Here is a 19,026-nt window from a genome sequence, read left to right as displayed (position 1 = left end):
CTGAACATTGATGTGTTTATGTTTCTCAACATAAGGAAATAAATAATTCTGGATTTTTCTTCACTGTGGACTCATTACTCGGAGTGCCCTGGTTTTGTTTGTTTTCGCATTGTCCTTAGTGTTAATGTCAATGAGAAACACACCTGACAAGAAGACAGGACTATCTCCCCATGAGATAATCATGGGCAGAGCTATGAGGTTGCCCGCAGTACCTGCAAATGCTCTAGTGAATATCACAGATGATATGGTGTTGGACTACTGCAAGGGTTTGGCTGATGTGGTCCACTCTTTTTCTCACCAGGTGAAGGCCAATACATTACCACCAATCAGTGATCCAGGTCACACTCTACAAGCCGGTGACTGGGTGGTTGTCAAGAAGCATGTAACAAAGTTGTGATTGGAGCCACGCTGGAAGGGGCCATATCAAGTAATACTGACAACAACCACTGCTGTGAAGTGTGCAGGAGTCCCAAACTGGATACATGCCAGTCACACAAAGAAGGTAACGTGTCCAACTGATGAGGAACTTGAAGTACCGGAAACAACAGCTCCAGAGAGGGAGGTCTCAGGGCCGGAGAGTATTCAAAGGGAAACTGAGACTGTAGGAAAGCCCACTGAGGACGGCCTAGTCCCTCAAACAGTAAATGAGTTAGAGAAAGGTGATGGTGAGCCTATCTCAATAGAGGCAGCAGGAGAACCACAACAAGGGGAGGTTCTCCAGAAGTAGACGGATACAGGTTAGAGCTTGAACCCATTACAGACCCAGAAGACGAGGGGGAGAGAGCAGAAAGAGATCAAAACGCAGAGATACCTCCTGAGCCAATTGCAGGTCCGTCAAGAGAAAACACCATAGTACAAGACGGGGGTGCTGTTCAGCGTCCTGAAAGGCCAAGCAGAAAGAAAACCCATAAAGGTGATAATTGGCCAGAGAAACAAGCTGCAAGGGAAAAGGTTGTTCCTTGTGAAACAATAGAAGAAGAAATTGATACAACCGGAAGGGAGGATCTTAGTGAAGGAGAGTTGCAAAGCGAACGCAGACTGAAGAGGAAAAGAGTCGCTAACAGAAGGTACGCAGGTCCTGAATGGGCTTATGCAACGACATCTGAATGGCAACAAGAATTCTTAGCAGTTTGCTTTCATCGAGAAGTACCAGGCCAGTACTACGGTACCTGATTTCAAACAGGAAAAGACTGTTAAAATTAAAATTGAAATCGAAAGCTGAAAGCTGAGAAAAGAGACTTATAAATTACCAGATGTGACATATAAAACCTGAATTGACTCTGAAAAACCGATTATGACAAGCTGCTAAACCTGATTTTACAAAAGGGTCCTGGGGTGAGTGAAACGCTGTAAATATACGCAGAGAGAGTGAGAAGAAAGACTTTGCCTTGAAAAAAAAAAAAAGAGAAAGAGCTTTTTAATCGTCCTCAAGTTGATTGTTTGTTTTGAGTTATTCTGCTATCAGATTCTTTAAAGGTCATGGCTTACACTAGAGGTAGTAGCAAAAAGGGTAAAGTGTGTGGTTGGCTGAGTGTTATATTAGGTATTGTGTGTGCAATAATATTTGTGGGTGTGATTGTGGGAATGCCATGGTTGGATAAGAAAGTGACTAACAATGCTACACTAACACCATGGGAGATGTTTGAGCAGGACACTAAATATTTGCATGAGGGAACTAATTCAAAGGGGGAACTCTCTACTAATGTCTTCTATCGCTTGCTGAATGAGTATATTGACACAATGGATGCGAGAAACTGTTATGTGTGCACAAAGATTCCTTCATCAGTTCAAGAGGGGGTCACTTACCATAGTCTGCCTTTAACCTACGGGATAAGTCATAGTTTGCTACTAACAAGATTCTATGACCAGGAACATGTGCAATATTTTTATTCAAACCTAGATGTAGTGTTTTCTTTTGTGCCTGTGATTGAGTTTCTGAACAACTTAGCTAAAGAGCATAGTATAAAATTAGTTAGAGGTTTCTTTGAGCCGACGCTGACATTTGGGACGGCTTATGCACAACGCAACAATCTAACCTACTTATTAACACCTGTAGAGAAAAGCTTCTTAGATCACACTGATGATAGACGCAAAGCACTGAAAGAAAGATTAGAAAAAGGGCTAGTTAAACGCACATATGCAAATGATTATGCTTACACCGCAATAAAGATGCAGGGCAAATTAGCTATAGATGCACTACATGTAGGTAGGCTTTGTATATATAGGCCGAAATCTGATCATGACACTTTATTTGTGGGAACGAGTGAATGCAGGCATGTGTTTTTGTTTCAGAGTAAATGGACATTCATGTTAAATGGACAGGATCCAGCAATTCCTGGGATCTATTACATCTGTGGACTCAATGCTTATTACCGTCTTCCTAAGGGATGGTATGGGACATGTTATTTGGGGATATATTTCCCAAAGATTTACCAGATTGATGACTTAAAGAAAATACCTAAAATGTCTGAATTACAACATGCTAGACAAATACGAGAGACAGCGGCTGCTGTCTTTGGTGACGAATTTGGAGCCATTATTCCTTCAGTAGGGGTTATCTTAAACTCCATAAAGATTTGAAAGTTGTCTACTATCGTGGATAACATGCTGACAAACTTCACAGGGGCTATACTCGTGATGGATACTGAAATTGCTACGGAAAGAGCTATGACTCTTCAAAACCGGCTTGCTTTAGACATTCTTTTAGCAAAGAGCGGCAGAGTCTGTAAGATGCTTAATGAACGCCATTGTTGCTCATTTATTCCAGATAATAGCAAAAAGATTAGAGGTATGCTTACTAACCTAACAAGAGATAGTGCAGATTTGAAAGATTTGAAAGAACCTGGAGTTTGGGAGAAAGTTACCAGAGTAGGAAGCTGGTTTAGCAATATTTGGAACGGGGTGCTTGCAAAAATATTAGGGGGTCTATTAATTATCCTGATCTGTTTATTGGGTTTATGGGGAGCATGCAAAATTAATGAAAGAATTAGAAGAAATTGGACCAAAAGAAATAGAAGAAACAAAGAAAAAAAAAAGGGAGAATATGTTAAAAGAAATTTGGGAGAGTTCACACAAAGGGCAAGATGTTGAAATGTGCATTATGCGCAAAGTGAAAAATTTAAAGTGAAAGGTTGAAAGGGAAAGGTTTGTGTGATGACGAACATCATCAGAGGAGGGACTGAGAGAGCGCAGCTTATAAAATCCATATTAACATGAAATGTTTATGAACAAATGTGTGATAATGCCGCATAGAAATTGTACTAGTATGTTTTGCTAAAAACGTGCACTTGAAATGTGACCACAGGGAGTGGCCGCCAAGGTATACGGGGACTAATGAAATGACTAATGTTGTATTAAAGAATGGTTTTTATACTAATTATTAATGTTTATGTTATTAAAGTTATGCTAAATAAATCTTGTAGGCCTTAAGCTTAGCTGCCTGGCTCTCATATTAAATGTTTTCTAAACGTGCAGTGTGCTGACTCACAAAAGGACATGACCTCTTGTTTTCTTCAAACAAGGAGCTGAATGTAACTATAGTCGATCCATTCTCATAAAATTCATATTGCTTGTAGAAATGTTTAGCCAAAATGCAACAGTGTAGATTAGTATAATTTACAAGGTCGCTTAAACCGGTGAAGACAATGGAGCTACTGACCAAAAGATGTGCAAAGAATTACAGAAGGATGAAATCATATCGGACGTGCTACCTCTGAAGACGTCAATCATATGGACCAATAAAAAGTCTGAGAACTAATGTGTGGTGAAAGATTAATGACATAGGGGGTTATTACAACTTTGGAGGAGGTGTTAATCCGTCCCAAAAGTGACGGTAAAGTGACGGATATACCACCAGCCGTATTACGAGTTCCATAGGATATAATGGACTCGTAATACGGCTGGTGGTATATCCGTCACTTTACCGTCACTTTTGGGTCGGATTAACACCTCCTCCAAAGTTGTAATAACCCCCATAATCCGTTTCTTAATTGGGTAGAGATGGTGGGGTGCAACCCCTTAGCCAATTAGATTTTAGGGGAATGTACAACGAAAAAGGGATAAAAACCCATGACACAGGGAACCATTTAGATTTGGGTAGGGAAATGCTATTGATTTGATCCAGAAACTCTGTCACTCTGTTTGGTGACTTATTGGTTTACTTAAACCATCCTCTTCCTTAGATTGCCCATTTTATTTTTACACTTTACCTCCTTATGAGGGAAGTGACCCTTTTACCTGGAGCTGAGAGACTGATGGCGAATCAACTGATGTCCTGAAGATGAAGACTGAACCTGAGTGCTGACCCAAACCTTGGAGGGCAACTATGACAATGAAATTGTGATTTGTCTGTTTGCTTTTCCTTTCTAGGTACCAACTGCTTACTTTTGACAGAGACCATAGCTAGATGTTTTCCAAATTGGTGTTCCAAATTGTTTTTGCATGAAGCCCAACATGCCAATGCTAATCAGTGGTTAGGACAGGTGTTCACTAAACTGACGCAAATAGACAAACGACTGACTTTGCTTTGTTGAACCGACGCATTAATGACACTCTGCTAGAATTGATCTATGTTCACGCCATGTTATGTTTTGATGTTTGTGACTCTTGCCTTAATGAAATCTTATCAGAGTTGCCATATTGTGACTATGCTATTTTGTTTCTTGGTTTTGAGATTAACACACTTGCTCTTAGAATAAATAATTTTCTAGCTTACGTGTCAAGAATTTTCAATTCTATTAAGGACACGGAGGCGAGGATTATGCTATCTCCTTCTTTACTTACCCCAAACAGCAGCCAATCAATACACAGAAAAAGCAATAACTCCAATCCCCATAAGGCATAAGTCCATCATCACGTGGCCCAATCACCACCCACATCCTCTGTCCATAAGTGTCACGACCTACAACGTCACTTCCTCTTTCTTTGGTTAGGTCCCTTCGCAAACAGTTAAAATAACAAGTTCTCAAACTCCAAACTTGATGTGAAACGAACTCCTCTGGAACCGAACTTCTTGAAGGATCGACGAACAGGACCTTGAAGGAGTTCCTCAGAGTAGTAATAGGTGATCTCAAGCGTTCTTCTGATCAGAACCTGAGGAAAAATTTATACATAAGGTAGTATCCCATACTAAGGTAGAGAAGAATATTTCAATGTCAATAGCATTTTAGAGAACAATATTTCAATGTCAATAACATTTCAGGGTGGGAAGAAATAATGCGTATTATAAATTCAAACAAAATTACAAACATATTATATTAATAACCTTGTTTCTTAGGGAAGGATAATCCTCGCCTCCGTGTCCTTAATAGAATTGAAAATTCTTGACGCGTAAGCTAGAAGTTTTTTTATTCTATTTCAGGACCGGAGGCTCCGCGTACTCACATCACGGCTTCTAGGAGTGTTTGGAAGATAATACATGCATTGTTGATAGTTTAGAATGAAACGGCCTCTTCAATTTTACTGAAGATATTTATAAACCTGGATTTTCACAAATGTTGCTTATCGAGTGGTTAAATTTGGGAACAGTACTCACCTGTTGGAGTGACTTTAAATAATCTTTAAAACCGGAAACTCACAAGAGCCCTGAAGAAGTCGCTGGGGATTAGAAGAATTCCCCATGACGAAACACGTGTTGGCTCGGAGTATATCTTCATGGATGTTGCTGTAGCAAATTAAATTCCTGAACTGGATTGGACTTTATAATGATTGTTGGAAATTTCTTGTTTATATTCCTTTGAATTCACTCACTTGGATTCTGACTTATTTGATCCGAACTGTACTCACTTGAATTCTTGACATTTATATTTTGTAAGAGCAAAAACTGTTCTGGTAAGGGGGCCTCACTCTATGCAAACCGGAGGCTCCGATTATGCTCGTTTAAAGCTGATTAATAACCACAGAAGCAACATCTAACACAGGTTTTTGAAAAAATTTCCTAAATGTGGATTCCGACGACCAGTCTGCCGCCTTCATAATGTCCTATAAGCGAGAACCTAGAGCATATGTCTTGGACGCATTGCGCCTCTCACTGAAGGAGCTCCAAATACGTTAATATCTATGCCCGCTTCATTCATTAACCATTTAACCCATCGAGACAAAGTAGCAGATGAGACCGGTTTAAATGGTTTTTGTTGAGCTATAAGTAGCTGACCAGAGGTATCCTGTCTAAAAGGTTCTGTAGCCATTTCATATTGTCTTAAGCATTGAACCACACAATGTTTTGGGTTATCTGAGAATGCTGGGTAAGATACCGACCTGCAATTAGTCTTGGTCCGTTTGGAGATGTTAAAAGTAACTCCTTCTGGTGAGAAAACTCTACCTGTTAAGTCCAAGGCTTTGACGTCTGAGACGCGTTTACAGGAGATGAGGCATAGTAACATTGTCAATTTGGCTGAAAGTTGTTTACGGGATAAAGAAATATTGTCTGGCCAGGATTCCAAGAATCTTAGTACAATGTTGACGTCCCACAAGACAGAGTATTTAGTTTGGGGAGGATTGGATAATCGAATACCCCTAAGCAACTTACATACTAACGGATGCTCACCTACATGTTTTCCATCCAGGTGGTTATGGCCAGGTGAAATGGCTGATCTAAAGTTGGTGACTGTTCTATATGCTAGACCTGAGCCAGCTAGTTCGGCTAGAAAATTAACAATCATTTCAATATTTGATTCCACAGGATTGAGATCCCGTCTATCACACCAACTAGTCAATCTTCGACATGCAGATATATATCTCTTGTGGGTACCTGCTGCCAAGGCTTGTTTGATGAATGACGCAGCTTGCTGCGAAATTCCTGGGGAGTTCCATCTTGCCCTGAAACCTTCCAAGCCATCAATGTTGGTTTCAGTGAAACAATCATTGGATGTTGATGATTCTCCGGGTTCAAAAGGAGATTTGGGCGAGGAGGAATGAGAAGAGGGAGAGCACAGGTTAACTGAAGGGCAAGTGGGAATCAAGGTTGAGCTCTCCACAAGGAGTCACCAATATGATTTCCACTTTCTGGCGTCTTATCTGGGACAGTACTCTGGGGAATCATTAAGAACGGTGGAAAGGCATATCCCCGGAACTTCAACCAATCTTGGAGAAAAGCATCGGTTGCTAGAGCCAGAGGGTCTGGATGCCAACTGAAGAAAGCTGGTATCTGAGTGTTGAGACGAGATGCGAATAGATCTACTTTGCACGGGCCCCAAATTTTGGAGATCTGTTGGAATATTATCGGATCCAGTTTGCAGTCGCTGAAGTCTGTCAGGTATCTGGAGTTCCAGTCCGCTATCGTATTCTGGTCCCCTGGGAGATATTCTGCCATGATAGTCAGGCGCTGACTGAGGTAATAGTGCCAAAAATCTTTGGCAATTTCAGCTAGTATCCTGGATTTTGTGCCCCCCAGTTTTTTGACATACCGCACTGCGGATATATTGTCCATCCGTAGCAGAATGCAGCAGTCCGTCTTTTGAGGGGAAAGACTCCTGATGGCAAATGAGCCCGCTAGAAGTTCTAAGCAGTTGATATGCAGGGTCTGTTCCCAGGTTGACCAGCGACCTCCAGTTACTATCGAGCCGCACCGGGCTCCCCATCCCCAACGGCTGGCATCGGACTCTAACACAATTTCCAGGTGGGAGCCGAAAATTGCCCTGCCGTTCCAAGCTTCCATGTGTTGAAGCCACCAATGAAGCTCCGGTTTCACTTCGTCTGTCAGGGGGATGAGACCTGAGTAGCTGAGACCCTGTTGGAGGTGTCTGATTTTTAGTCTCTGAAGGGCGCGGTAGTGGAGAGGGGCTGGGAAGATTGCCTGAATCGAAGAGGCCAGGAGACCTACTATTCTGGCAATGTTTCTCAGGGAAATCATCTGGTTGGCTAAGGCCGCTCTCAGTTCTCTCTTGATGCCTCAGATCTTTTGAGGTGGGAGAATGAGAAGTGAAAGGCTGGAATCTATCCTGAATCCCAAAAAGTCTATCACTTGGGAAGGTATCAATAATGACTTCTGCACATTGATAAGGAAACCTAATTCCTGCAGAAGGTTGATTGTCCATTCCAGATGTATCAGGAGTGTCTGGGGTTTCTGAGCCATCAGAAGGATGTAGTTGAGGTAAACTATGAGTCTGACTCCCTTGGATCTCAGATGTTCCATCACAGGCCTCAATAATTTCGTGAAGCACCACGGGGCCGATGAGAGACCGAAGGAGAGAGCATTGAATTCCAGACAGTGTCCTTTGCAAATGAATTGTAGGAATCTCCTGTGGGGTTGAAAAATGGGTACTGACAGATAAGCGTCTTTGAGGTCGAGACGCACCATCCAATCTCCCTCTAGAAGAATGTCTCGTAACAAGTGGATACCCTCCATCTTGAAGTGTCTGTACAAAATCCAGTAGTTGAAGTCTTTGAGATTTAGTACTAGACGGTGACCTCCTCCCTTCTTGTCTACGACAAAGATGGGGCTTAATAAACCTGTTGGATGAGGGGAGGAATAGCTTACCGCTCCTTTGTGTAAGAGGTCTTGTACCTCTGCATCTATAAAAGTCTGATCTGTTAGGGAAAAATACATTTGTGTTGGGGGAGAAGTCTGGATCGGGGTTCCTATAAACTCTAGATGAAAACCAGTAACTGTCTGGAGAATCCAAGGATCTCCTGAAATTCTTTTCCAATTTTCTAGGAATAAGCCCACTCTGCCCCCAAGGCGTACTTGAGAATGAGGAATAATGCTCACCTGAATAACTGGAGTCTTGGATTGCACCCTGTTGACCTCTGCGGGGTCCTAGTCTGTATCTAGGGCGCCCACCTCGGTAGCGGGTGGGGTAGAAGGTGGTATCCGATTGGTCGGCGTACCAAGTGTTCTTTCCTCTTGGTTGGGAATATTGAGAGCTTTGGTATTATCCGCTGCCGGGCATACGCCCTCCAAAACATCCGGCCCTGGCAAACAGGTTACGTTTGAAGACCTTCTTAAGTGATAAGTGCGCCTTGTCGAGGGAGGAGAAGGTAGCGCAAAACTTTGCTAAATCCTTGATAAATGACGAGCCAAAGAGGAGGCCATCGGCTGATGGGCCAGCCTCAGAGGTCACCAAGTCTGTTAGCTTGGGATCTATCCTCATAAGGATGGACTTGCGACATTCCGATGACACCGCGCAGTTTGCGTTGCCCAGAAGGCAAAGCGATCTCTGGGCCCAGCCAATCAGGACATCTGTGTCTACAGGGGTATTAGACTGTTTGGCCAGGAATGCCATGTCTAGGATTTTTGTCAAGGGTCCTGTGACATCAAGTAGTTTGTCTTGGCAAATCCGCCATGATCTGTCCAAACCTTTTTTGGGGTCTTTGCCAAATTTTTTCATGAAAGTGACCATGGTGGGGTCAATATCAGGAGTATCTGTCACTTTTTCATCTACATCAGGTCTGGGGCATTCGGCCCTAAGACGTGAGCGTACTTCCTTGTCAAAACTTCTTCTGACATTGTCATGTACGTATGATGCTACTTTGGGGGATGGGGTCCAGTTGGAGGCTCTGGGGTGCATGATTTGAATGGGGTCAAAATCTAGGGTTTTTGTTAAGGTAGGTTCTTTCCTAGGTTTTTTGACGGGGATAGGGGGGTCCGAAGCGTCAGAGTCGCTGGTGTCAGAGTTGGAGGTAGAAGAGGATTGAGAGGAATCTAGGTCCTTAGAGTTACTATAATTATGCTCGGAAGCAAGTTTTTTAAATAATTTGTTAATTGCGTCCGCATGAATACCAGAGATCGTGTTTTCAATTTCTTCTCGATTTTTGGTTTTAGTTTTGCATTTAGATTTTTTCTCTTGGGAAGATGATTGAGGTTCATTATGCCAACCCTGGGACTTGGAGAAATCAAATAATTGCCCTGAAAAGGGGCACAAAGCTTTTACCAGGGCGTCATTCACAGATTGTTGCACTCTGTTATCCAGGGCTTCAACTAGGTTTACTTCTAGTTGGTTGCCCAAATCATCAGGGTAGTACCCTGTCTCATTGTCACTCCATTGCGCCATAATGGATAGAATATATATATATATATATATGATTTTCTAATAGCAGGGGGGGTGTGAGCCCCTGGCAGGCAATCAGTAGCCCGAGTATAACGTGGAGGGAGCTGCCTGAAATGAAGGAAAAAACCCTCTAGGCAGAAGCCTTATTTTATTTTTACAACCCGTGTTCTTTTACGAACCGGGCGTCAGGGAGCAGAATATCAAATGGAACAAAGGAGAGGCGAGCGCTCCGTGCGTCTGCAAAACGAGCCGTCTCATCAAAAGGGATGAGCTCGGTTCGAAACGTGCACGCGAAGCGCGAGCGTCACAATAAAAAACGGACTACACGGCCGTGTAGCGCTCCCGCTCCCACTCCACAGGGCTTGAGAAAAAATCGTCCAGAAAGCCGATAAAACTGAAACTGTCCGAGTAAACACACACGGGTCAGCGCGAGCGGAATCGCGTCGCTACCTGACTATAATGAACAGATAATAAATGTCAGTAAATACACAATTATATAGAGAGTATAGAAAAAGTCACTTATCTGCTGCGGAGCAGCAAAGAAAGAGGGAGTGACGTTGTAGGTTGTGACACTTATGGACAGAGGATGTGGGTGGTGATTGGGCTGCGTGATGATGGACTTATGCCTTATGGGGATTGTAGTTATTGTTTTTTCTGTGTATTGATTGGCTGCTGTTTGGAGTAAGTAAAGAAGGAGACAGCATAATCGGAGCCTCCGGTCCTGAAATAGAATTGTAATTAATAGGGAATAAAACTCATAAAATTCAACTAAACTGTTGTGGTTATTCATGACCGCCAGGTCATGGTGGTGCCTCGAGTTGATTGATGTCTTTGACTAAAGTGAAATGCATTGTGATAAATATTGATGACATTATTGACGTATTGATCGACATATTGATTAGCTATCTCGTTCTAAGGTGTCTCTCAACTGGGTCAAAAGATTCATTTGCCTACAACAAGTCCTGATGGGTAATAAATTATCGTAAAGGGACGCGTTAGCACTAGTAACCACCTGCTCAAATTAAGCACTGGCAGCACTGCGGGAATGGGGTCCAGCTATATGATTTGTCCCTTAGGGAGTCTTCTCAGTTAGGCCTTGCAAGTGCAGTCTCCTATATATCTGTTGGGGTCTTGTAGCTGGAATCTGAAAAGGTGCCAGAAGATAAAAAGAGCGAGGGTGTTTGAATTCTCATGTGGGTGGCAAGGATAAGCACTGGCATTTAGCACCATCCCAGATTCATATGTCTATGAAACTGATTAAACATACATTTTTCTTGATGAACTAACAATTATGTTCATACAACATGTGTTCCACGAAATGTCGATAGTGGGATCGTGAACATTTAACATATTGATCCATTTGTGTTGGTAGTAAGTTTCACCAAACAGCCTTTGGGTGTGCCATAGTCAATGAGTGCCACTAGCGGCCCTAGAAGGCCAGCTCCAGCAACATGTGCTGCACTTGTCAAGAAGGGCATTTCACAGTGTGACATAAGCACGTCACCCACATCGCACCAGGTTCTAGGCCAGGATGTGTTTGGTAATACTGGTGACAGGACATTATTTTTCCTTTCTGAGAGTCTCTAGGCATGGCTAGCTGTGGCTGCTCACATTCTTGGTTGCAAGTTTTTTAAGGAGTGTTAATGTTAGTACATTAGCAAAGAGATGTCTGCATTTGCATCTGAAAGACGTTCCACCCTTTCACCCAATGGGCTTTTTAACACGTGTTTACAAAGAAAAAAAGAGGCGCTTGGAACTAAAGTTTTGTTTACATTTTACAACTCTGCAATTTGGCACTATAACATAGGATACCGTCATCTATTTTTATTTTTTTTAACCAGCAGCCTGTTGCATTGTGGAGCTTGTAATTTTTTTTAACAGTTTCGTTATGGGTTCAAAACGTCAGCATACACAGTGCTGTTGGCTAAAATGTCAGAACTAGTCACTATTACAAAGTTGTCTTGTCTGCATTTTTACAAAGTCGTCTTGTCAGCTGTTTTAAAAATGTGCAAAGTTGTCTACTGTATTTAAAAAAAATACTTGTTTCCCTTGTAAATACAAAAGTAAACTCTGCTCATATATTTTGTAAGTGTTCACTCTTTTATTTGCGTCATGCATTAAAAAAAAACATTTGCAGGATGAATTGTTTTTCTTATGTGTAGTGGGTAGTTTTCTACCAAGCTACATAACACAATAAGGGTACAACATGCTTAGCAGCAGTGCAACCTTCCCTAGCACAAATAAGTTAAGGACATCTGGTAGTAGCAGAAGGAACAGAACATGAGTCTCCAACACATACTGAACCGATACAACACAGGTACTTAAAACACTAAGGAGTGAGTGAGAGGTGGTAAACGACTATTGTGCGGAAAAAGCTAAACCTCTTATATAATTAACATACAGTCCTGCTCTGGTATAGGTTGATAAACCCTCACCTACCTAGTGTGGTATGCATCAGTGGGCTCCATATCTTGAATTGGGAAGCATTCAAGGACAGTGTTGGTCACTGGTTGTACAGTCTCTTAGTACGGTTCCCTAGTTTGGGTGCAATTTATGTCGACTTTTATTTTCACCCTTTGTTAAATTATCAGACACATAAAAATTGTATGGTATTAGGTAAGAGAGCCTAATAGCCAGCATCGAAAGTAACTCACCGTTTCTACAAAACAGCATCCATTTAGAGGACATGCTTCTCTGTCCTTCAAGGCGCACGTTTCCCGTGTGGCAAGTACTATTTCACCCAAAGACAGATGCATCACGATGGGCTGCACCAGCATTTCAATTTGAGGGTTCACTCACTTGGAACCACACCCTGATCCCTATGCGAGCAGTGGGTAAATGAGTTATTTGTCTGAAGTGCTTAACGCATCACATTCTGTTGAATGTCTGGCTGAGTAGCAGATGCAGGGAGCAACCCTGTACCAGTGCCTGAGTGCAATTTACTCACTCACACTCGACCCCATATTCTCATAAAGCATGGTCTCCTCCACGAGGAGCACAGTCACTGAAGGAAAACGTGAGTTAAAGCTGTTAGTAAATGTCAGTAGCACATATTTGGTTGGTGGGATTAACCTCCCAGCTGAGGAAATTCATTTTATATCTTTTTTTCTGTGAAATATTTTGTAGCTGCTTAAAACTGGAAAAATATTTGCCACTTAAAAACGTTTTCTCCAGTTTTTCACGCTTAGCAACTTTATTTATTGATTAATTTATAATATTTGGATTTTGGATTGTGCACAGTAAAACTGAATTGCCTGTCAGTATTTTTCATTAGAGGACAAATTCAGTTTTTGTACGCCAGGGATGGGACTGAGTGGGCAGGTGTGCGTTCCCGCGGATCCGAACTATCCCCTCGGCCCGGCGGATTGATTTTAGATTAGTTTTGCAGCACCATAATCCTGACACAAAAAATCTGCATTGTACAATGTCATACCTGCCCACATGTCATACCTGTTCTCCTTGCACATCATGTTAGCACTGATCTTTCCAGGCGGCTGGGGCGTGTGTCATAACCCGTGGTCCTCAACAGGTTCAGTGGTTTAGTTTGGAACAACTAGATAAGTGCCAGCTTGGTACCTGCTGGGACAGGACATACCGACATACTTAGGGCCAGATTTATGCTGGCCTTGCACCGTTCCAATGCCCCATTAACGTATTTTGTTTTATGCTAATGTGTTGTTGGAAGGGGAAAAACGCCGTGCCATATTTACAAAGTGGCGCAATGTTTAATTGCGCTTCTTTTTAACCCCTTGTGCCACATTATGCCTGCGCCAGACATAATGTATGAAAGGGGGCGTTCCAATGCTAGGGGGTGGCCATAAAAATGTGGCCAAGGAATCTACCATGGTAGCGCTAGGGGGGCACTAAGGGGCGCAAGAAAAGTGGCACTGCACTAGGTGCAGAGACACTTTCATAAATCTGCCCCTTAGTGTGGCAATTGCTAGTATGCCCCTCAGGTGAGGCTTAGGCCTCAGGTTTAAGAGGGGAAGTGTGTCAAGTGACAAGCTGATACAGTGTCAGCGGTGGGGTTTAAGTAGCATGAACGTCAAGCAGACAATCGCCTCATTCATCAGGGTAGATTGCTCACACCTGAGGACAGTTGCAAAATTAGCATTACTATTTGATTGGTGTCATATATATGTAAACAATTCTGGTGCATAATAAACAGTCACTGGTAAGAATATAGTAAAGACTTACAAGTGACAGTGTTTCATTAATTGATGAGTTTGTGTGTTCAGGTGTGTGGCTGGGTGAGTGGATCAATGCATGAATAAATCAATAGTGGAAAGAAAGGAAAGGCCAAGTCAGTGCATGGATTGATGAGTGAGCGATCTGACTCTGTGGAAGGATGAGTGCAAGTATAGGTGGCTGCTTAGATCTGTGAATCAGTGAGTATATGAATGGGATCTTTAAGATATGTTTGCAAAGTCTCAGGGTGTGATTTTCCTTTAACAGAGCAAGAGGCCTTTGCTCCTCATCCCACAAAATATTGGTTCATCCCACACGTCGAAACTTCACTTGAATGCAACTGCTTTTGCACCTGCCACAAGACTAGTGGGCGCTTTTTCACCAAGTGGGACAGGCAGAGATACCCACTGATGGGAAGTGTATTAAGCCAGTTGTGTGCAAGTGGCTTTTACATTCTCTTGGAGCTTGCAGTCTGTGAATAGCTTGCAAATGTTTACACAGTCAATACCAAAAACCAGTAGACAGCAAGAATCTCCATGGCTCTTTATAATGACAAAGGTTTCTGCAACCAGTCCAGGTTCATCAACCTTTGTTTCGGCTACTTCAGTATTTCTTTTCCTGGGTGATTGGTTGCACCAGAGTGTCCATGCTCTGCACCCACCTGTAATAACAGTGCATCTGTTAACAGAGTATTGACTGTTAATGGATTTCAATCACAAGTAACGGACTTTCCTGGGAAATTGTGAAAAACTGGTCATCTTTGAAAATGGGCACATATAAAAAACAAATAGGTGCCTATCCCTATGGAGACTCATGCACCAATTAAATTAAAGAAATGGCCTCCGCACAGACAATACTCCCAAACCATGAATGGAGTTACAATCAACCAGTGACTGATAAATGTGGGCTGGTTAACATGTGAATGCCACTTACGACAACTGGTTCCCGAAGGAAGCTGAGGTTTTGCTCCAAGCTCTATTCATGAATTATATAAGATCTACAAAATAGCCAAAACTGTCTCTGCTAGCCCTAAGATGGTTACATCCTTTCAGCACAGGTCCTGTGTGGCGTCATACATGCACTTTGTGGTGAGTATCTTCCTTGAGCACAATAAGGCAGGCAACGATAGGTCGAGCTTTCTGCTTTCTCACGATGTTACTACACCAGAAAGAACTTTAGAGCAATGATAGTGTGTCTTATCTGAGAATACTGTTGCATTTCTCTGCAGCCGTTTGAAGTGGCCTGAACTTATGAAAATGCAATCTTGCTGTTCTTTGGTCATAAAATAAAGAATTGATCTTTCTTAGCAGATGACATCTAAAGTTTACATACCTTGCCTAGTTTTCTGATTGCATTATTCCGATACTCCTTTCAAGTCAAATCTCTCTCACGTATGAACAAATTAGTTAGTTGAACATATGACATTTTCACACACAGTGGGAAATACAGTATGAAGAATTGGAGCCAGGTTAGGCAAATTCCACCTACATTTCAGCCTACAGACTGATACAAAATATTATTCTTGCTTGCCAATGCGCGTGCAGTTTTCATACTGGTCGGTGTAAATGTTGTTATAGAATTACGCTGCTCAAGCGCATGATTGCTCAGAATTGTTGAAAAATGACCATAGCCCAATGCATTTTCAATGAGATGGCTCTGGGTCTTTGTTCAGTTGGGAGACGCTGCATTACATGTGTGTCACTGAGTAGAGTAGATGGCGCTGACACCTACCTCGCCCATCTGGGTAGCAGTGTTTCCACTAGCTCCACGGTAGACCATTCCCATTGCAGACATGATGCTCAACGGAGAGAAGAAGATGTTTTCATGTTTCTTGCTTTTAGCTATCTCTTTGTAGCGCTTGAAACAGAATTCACTGTTTGCTGAGTTCAGCTCCTCCATATTGATTTCTTGAATGAGCGAAAACCTAGAACAGAAAGGAGGAATATTGCAAAATTAATTGAAAATTGGTGTTGCTAGGCAGTTTGAAGGTCGCATACAGATAGAGAAATGTACGTTCTTCGATACACTCTACAGAGTTTAGAAAAACAGTATTGCAGGTTTGATACCAAAACTTTCCAGGGCGCACGTTCAAGTTGACCTGTTGCATGTGGTTTCAACTGGATCTAGTCGTGGACAATGGACATATGGACCTTTAAAGTCAAAAAGGCAAACATATTTATGATGATGAACAAACAATACCAGCTGAAGTCCCCTGACATCATCAGACACCGCTATCAACAGTCTATTCCAAGATGTAAAAAGCATCAATAGTAATTTTCGCCGTAGCTGTTGGATGTTTATTTCCCCCAACAGGGTTTACAAGTCTGGATCATTCAGAAAGTCACATTGGCCCATTTTGAGTCAATTATCATTGTCCAATGAGATTACTCATCCCTTCCGTACAATGTTATATTGTGATCGAAGTCATAAGAACTGGAGGAGCCTGCGAGTCAGTCTGGCTCTTGGGTTGCTCACATTTTTATAATGCCAGCAGTGGCAGTTGGCCTATGAGACTGGTGGGTGTGGCCCCAGCACTTTTCAGCTATCACTCATGCAGATATCAGCTCATCTTAAGGCTTGAACCCAGGCCTGAGTTTATATGGGGCCTTCCTCTGGTGTGAGCACTGCTTGTAGATGGAAGGCTGCTGAGCCACAGCCTCCTTCCACTTGCAGCGCACAAGCTTAAACAACTATCCCACAGCTTTACCTGCAGGAAGGGCGGTGCATGCAGTAACACTAACACAGCCCAAGAACTTCCATGACCCTTCCCTTCTTTGCTGATTCGCTGAGTAGATCAGACTGTTATTCGTAAAGTGCTTGGTCTCACGCAGTCTGGAAGGGTGGGGAAAGAGTAGTTACCTTGGAGGCGGGTGCAGTGAATGCTGACAGACTTTCAGGAGATCTTCTCGGGGACACAGGCCACACGTTCCCAGGGGGAGGGGTGAGACTTACACACCTCCTCTCCTTCAAGGCCCCAGACCAATGCACAGCATGCTCAGTTTCTTCTTCTTGGTCACTCCTAAAGCGTCTAAACTACTACAGACAGCTTCCAGAATGTCGGGAGGCAGTAGAAGACAGCTCAACCGTTTTTCTCAGTCATGGCTCCAGCATAAACCTAAGTTCCCACTGAGAACTGGGGGTTGGAGGTTCTCCTCCAAAGATGTCCTTCTTGTCCTAGGTTTTACTGTGGGTTACAAGAGGCAAGCTAACCTGGCACTTTGAGATCCACTTCTAGGGGTTGAGAACAGGTGAGAGAGAACAAAGGTCATGGTCCTTTCCCAGGCCGACAGCAAACAGACTTCTTCTCCTTCTTCCTCTCGTCACCTTCAAGTCAATTCGTGCTCTGATTCAGAGGTGGTGGTGGTGAAGATAATAGTGCGCTTGCAGGGGTTTGTGGAGTGTTTTGAACCTATTCCCACACAGGTCCCTCGATTGACCCTTCCCAACATTTCAGCAGCTCTCCTTACTTAATATAAAAACAATCACAGGAAGGCTCATTTCAAGAGTTTCCCAAAATGGCAGAATTCTACTATCTCTCTAAAAGCTCTTTCAGGTGAACATCTAAAGCAGGGCAGAGGTCTGTGCTGTCACATAAGCATGTCACTGGTGGAGGGTCTTGTCTACCCTTTCAGTCACGTGAGATCAACATCCCTGGCCTCTTCTCCCATTCCTGAGATAAATGCAGATTGATATTCCTGCAATTAAATTTCTCCTGTCCGCCTGGCTGGTACTATCCACAGTCCAGCTGACCCAGGACGTCCTTTGTTCTCCGGGAAGCCCTGATGGGACTTTCACACTTAATCCAAATCAACTGAGGAATCTAATTGGAGTCACAGCTGCTTGCTATGGCCCACATAGAGAAGAACCTCTTCGAAAATCGTCTTTGTAGCTCTTCCTTCAAAAATGTAAATTCACTAAGGAACTGGAAATGTAATATGGGATACAAAGATGCACCAATGTTTTTTTTCTTCTAGTTAGTCTTTAACCTGAGATAGACATAGGAGATTTAATGAGTAAAGCCATTTAATGATTTGCATGGCAGAGATGGTGCAAGCTACCTACTTAGCATGTCTCATTCTATACATTATATACCTAGGACTTCTGGCATCCGTGGCACTGTTTAAAGGTGATTTCATTCGTAGCAGAAGTAGGATATTCAATATGTTAAAAACAGTTTATCCTAGCATGTGTCTGCTGCAATTTAGGCCTACAGCAGATCACGGCTACAAAGGTACCTCTGATACCATGTTTTAAAGTCTCTTGAGTATGTGAAAAATCCACTCTGCAGTTCACAGATGATATTTTAATTTTATGCCATTTCTGCAATTATTTTATCTACTACTTTCTATGGGATTCGTATGCTATTGCAATATTCGTCCTCAAATTTGTCTTCTCTCCATCGCTTGCTTTACCAGCGAGGCAAGCAATCCGATAAAATACGTTTTTCAAATGTATTCATGTTAGTTGTTGTCCTTATCATTAAAGAAAGAAGAATCTGACCCAACATTGCATTGCAAACTGACAAGTCTAACAATGCCAAAGACAGAACTGCTCATATCAGCTAATCTAATCTAAGACATTACTTGTATGCAATACTCCTTTAAAATTAGAACATATATGACATCATGTAGGCGCAGTAAACCTCATTAATATGTAATTGTACTTTCATACTTTTAAGTTTTCATAACCCATGAAACAACAAAGGGAATGGACTTACTATTTTGTGATGAGCATTCATGTTGTAGTTCACTGAGATCAGTCTCTTATCAGCAGCTGTGCTGAAACTGAGTAAATAAGAACTTGACGCTGTACCTTGAAGCACATGAATGGGCACTTCTACTTTTGTTTTCTT

General features: G+C 42.4%; 1 protein-coding gene across 1 annotated transcript in view; it reads right to left on the bottom strand.

The window, feature by feature from the left end:
• Window positions 1-19,026, bottom strand: part of LOC138260237 (serpin B10-like) — a 328,540-nt gene that overhangs the window by 288,843 nt on the left and 20,671 nt on the right. The window contains exon 2 of the mRNA XM_069208540.1: window positions 15,906-16,098. Coding sequence (XP_069064641.1) covers window positions 15,906-16,098 — 193 coding nt within the window. The remainder of the gene's footprint in view (window positions 1-15,905; window positions 16,099-19,026) is intronic.

Source organism: Pleurodeles waltl, chromosome 2_1 (assembly GCF_031143425.1).
Source record: "Pleurodeles waltl isolate 20211129_DDA chromosome 2_1, aPleWal1.hap1.20221129, whole genome shotgun sequence".
Lineage (NCBI taxonomy): Eukaryota > Metazoa > Chordata > Amphibia > Caudata > Salamandridae > Pleurodeles > Pleurodeles waltl.
Note: the sequence above shows the minus strand (reverse complement) of the source record. Positions and strands in the feature narration are given on the sequence as shown.